Source organism: Tachysurus fulvidraco, chromosome 2 (assembly GCF_022655615.1).
Source record: "Tachysurus fulvidraco isolate hzauxx_2018 chromosome 2, HZAU_PFXX_2.0, whole genome shotgun sequence".
NCBI lineage: Eukaryota > Metazoa > Chordata > Actinopteri > Siluriformes > Bagridae > Tachysurus > Tachysurus fulvidraco.
In genome coordinates this window covers 361,463-363,654 of record NC_062519.1, presented here as the reverse complement: position 1 = coordinate 363,654, position 2,192 = coordinate 361,463, and the positions used below count along the sequence as shown (strand labels likewise).

At 43.2% G+C, this 2,192-nt stretch overlaps 1 protein-coding gene across 1 annotated transcript in view; it reads right to left on the bottom strand.

Annotated features, from left to right (window-relative positions):
* avil (advillin) overlaps window positions 1-2,192 on the bottom strand; it is a 9,750-nt gene continuing 7,558 nt past the window's right edge. The window contains exons 13-19 of the mRNA XM_047810448.1: window positions 2,005-2,163; window positions 1,705-1,884; window positions 1,440-1,588; window positions 1,159-1,303; window positions 667-855; window positions 408-494; window positions 1-276 (exon numbers count right to left, since the gene is read on the bottom strand). Coding sequence (XP_047666404.1) covers window positions 1-276; window positions 408-494; window positions 667-855; window positions 1,159-1,303; window positions 1,440-1,588; window positions 1,705-1,884; window positions 2,005-2,163 — 1,185 coding nt within the window. The remainder of the gene's footprint in view (window positions 277-407; window positions 495-666; window positions 856-1,158; window positions 1,304-1,439; window positions 1,589-1,704; window positions 1,885-2,004; window positions 2,164-2,192) is intronic.

Sequence of the window (2,192 nt, the reverse complement as noted above, 5' to 3'; positions counted from 1 at the left end):
TTAAAGTTTTCTGTGACCATCGTGAATTTCTTTCACTGACTGAAGGGTGCCAACAATTTGTCCATTCAATTTGTGTGTGTGTGTGTGTGTGTGTGTGTGTGTGTCTGTCTGTCTGTCTGTCTGTCTGTCTGTCTGTCTCACCTCTTTCTGGGTGGGATCGACTCCCTCTGGAAGCTCCTCAGCTGATTTGTTTTTGAGATCCTCTAGGGGAAAAGACTTATACACCCGATTAGCATCATCTGCAGCGGCGCCGCTGCTCTTATCACTGCTGGCACTCTGAACACACACACACACACACACACACACACACACACACACACACAGATTACTCTTATGCTGCTCTCATTGTAAGTAGAATGTAACTAGAGTGATATAAGAGTCAGAGTGATATAAAGGCAGAGGTGTACATTAGTGAGTCCTCCTGCAGGGGTGATGTTCACCGCTTCTGCGGCTATGCCCAGTTCCTCCCTCAGCTGATTGTAAGTTTTGCCACCCTAACACACAATAAACACTTTAATCAGAGTCACACTATGAGACATGGCATGAAGATACACACAGTGAGACAAAACCACTTTAATGACCACTTTTACATAACTAAATGCTTTCAGTGGTAAAACCAGACTGCAGTGTTTCCAGGAACATGTACTGTAATGTATTAAATCTTACGCTCCACTTGTTTGGGTCCCAGGCCAGGAACCAGCCGGTGAAGGTAGGGGGTTCAAATCCCTGTTTAATGAGAACGATGGGAGTCTCGGGGTCTCGCATTCCAGGATGCGTGCGCAAATATTCCTGACACGTTGTGACGGATTCCTTCTTCTCCGTGTCGTTGGCCTGCCCCCCGATCCACAGGAACACCTGACACACATTCGTCATCTTTTATTTATACTGCTAAATTATATTTATTAGATGTATTATCATGACTTATTTGTATTAATTAATGCACAACACTTTATCTTTCTATTGTAGTTTTAATTAGATTTTAATTTCATTTTCCTTCAGACATTATTCAATAAATTGTTTTATATCAATTTAATTTTCTAAATGTTATTTATTACATCATATCAAAATTCTTTATTTTATAAATCTAACACATCTAAAATCATTTGAGATGTGTTTAGAGTATGAGGAGTTTCCAGGAGTCCTATGATGAAGCCGTACCTGGTCCCAGGTGTCCAGCAGCATGACGTCGGTCTCATTCAGGTCCTCCTGCGTGAACTGAGACACTTCAGTGACGATGAACTTTCCTGTTTTATTCGAGCACTCGAACAGACGCGGCTGGTGATCAGACACATCCTGCTGTAGCCTGACAGACGATAAACACACACTTATGTTGTTGGAGTTTATCTGAGAAACCTGGAACCTCACCATCTCCAGCTCAGTGACACGACACGACAGTAACAGACACGGTCAATAAACTCTTTCATAATGCCTCACTTTACCTTTTGTCATTTGCGTACGGAGTTTTCCCTCCCAGAAGCTGCCAGAATTCAATGGGTTCCTGTCCCTCAGCCATGATTTCCTCTGAAAGCCCTTTCCCAAGAAAAGAGCTCATCTGTTTAGCCATCGCTCGTTCATCTCCATTCGAGCCCTGAAACAGAAAATCATCAAACTAATGAGTAAGACACCTCAGGTTAACAAGCACATGGTGAGAAAGCAATAGGTGTGTGTGTGTTGTGGAACTGTAGGTGTGTACAGGTTCCTCACCTTGCCGTACCACAGGAACACTGCAGTCTGACTTTTCAGCATAAACACATCATTAGAGTTGAGTGAAGCAGCGACAGCTGGAACCTCGATTGCTTTGGTGTTGTACGAATCTGTTCCCGAGACCTGAAAGAAACGCACCGGCGGCTCCTCCTCTGTCTGTGAATGTCTTGAGGTTCCTCCCTGAAATAAAGGAGTTTATTAAAACAACAAACTAGAAGAATTATGAAGATCTATTAATTTATATGTCTATTCATCTCTATATCTATGAGTAATAGAAGGTGTTTTAAGACTTATAATGACCTCAAACACCACCATCCTGCCCTTAAACATGGCCATGAAGTGTCGTGGCTCTTTGCCCATGGTCACTCGCACCTGGACAGGTTGATTACCGTACTGCTGATCGACCGTCACTGAATGGAACGCACACGCTGTCATCTCATCCTGAGACGTGTGACGGCCCTGACACACAAACATACATATTCAGTTTA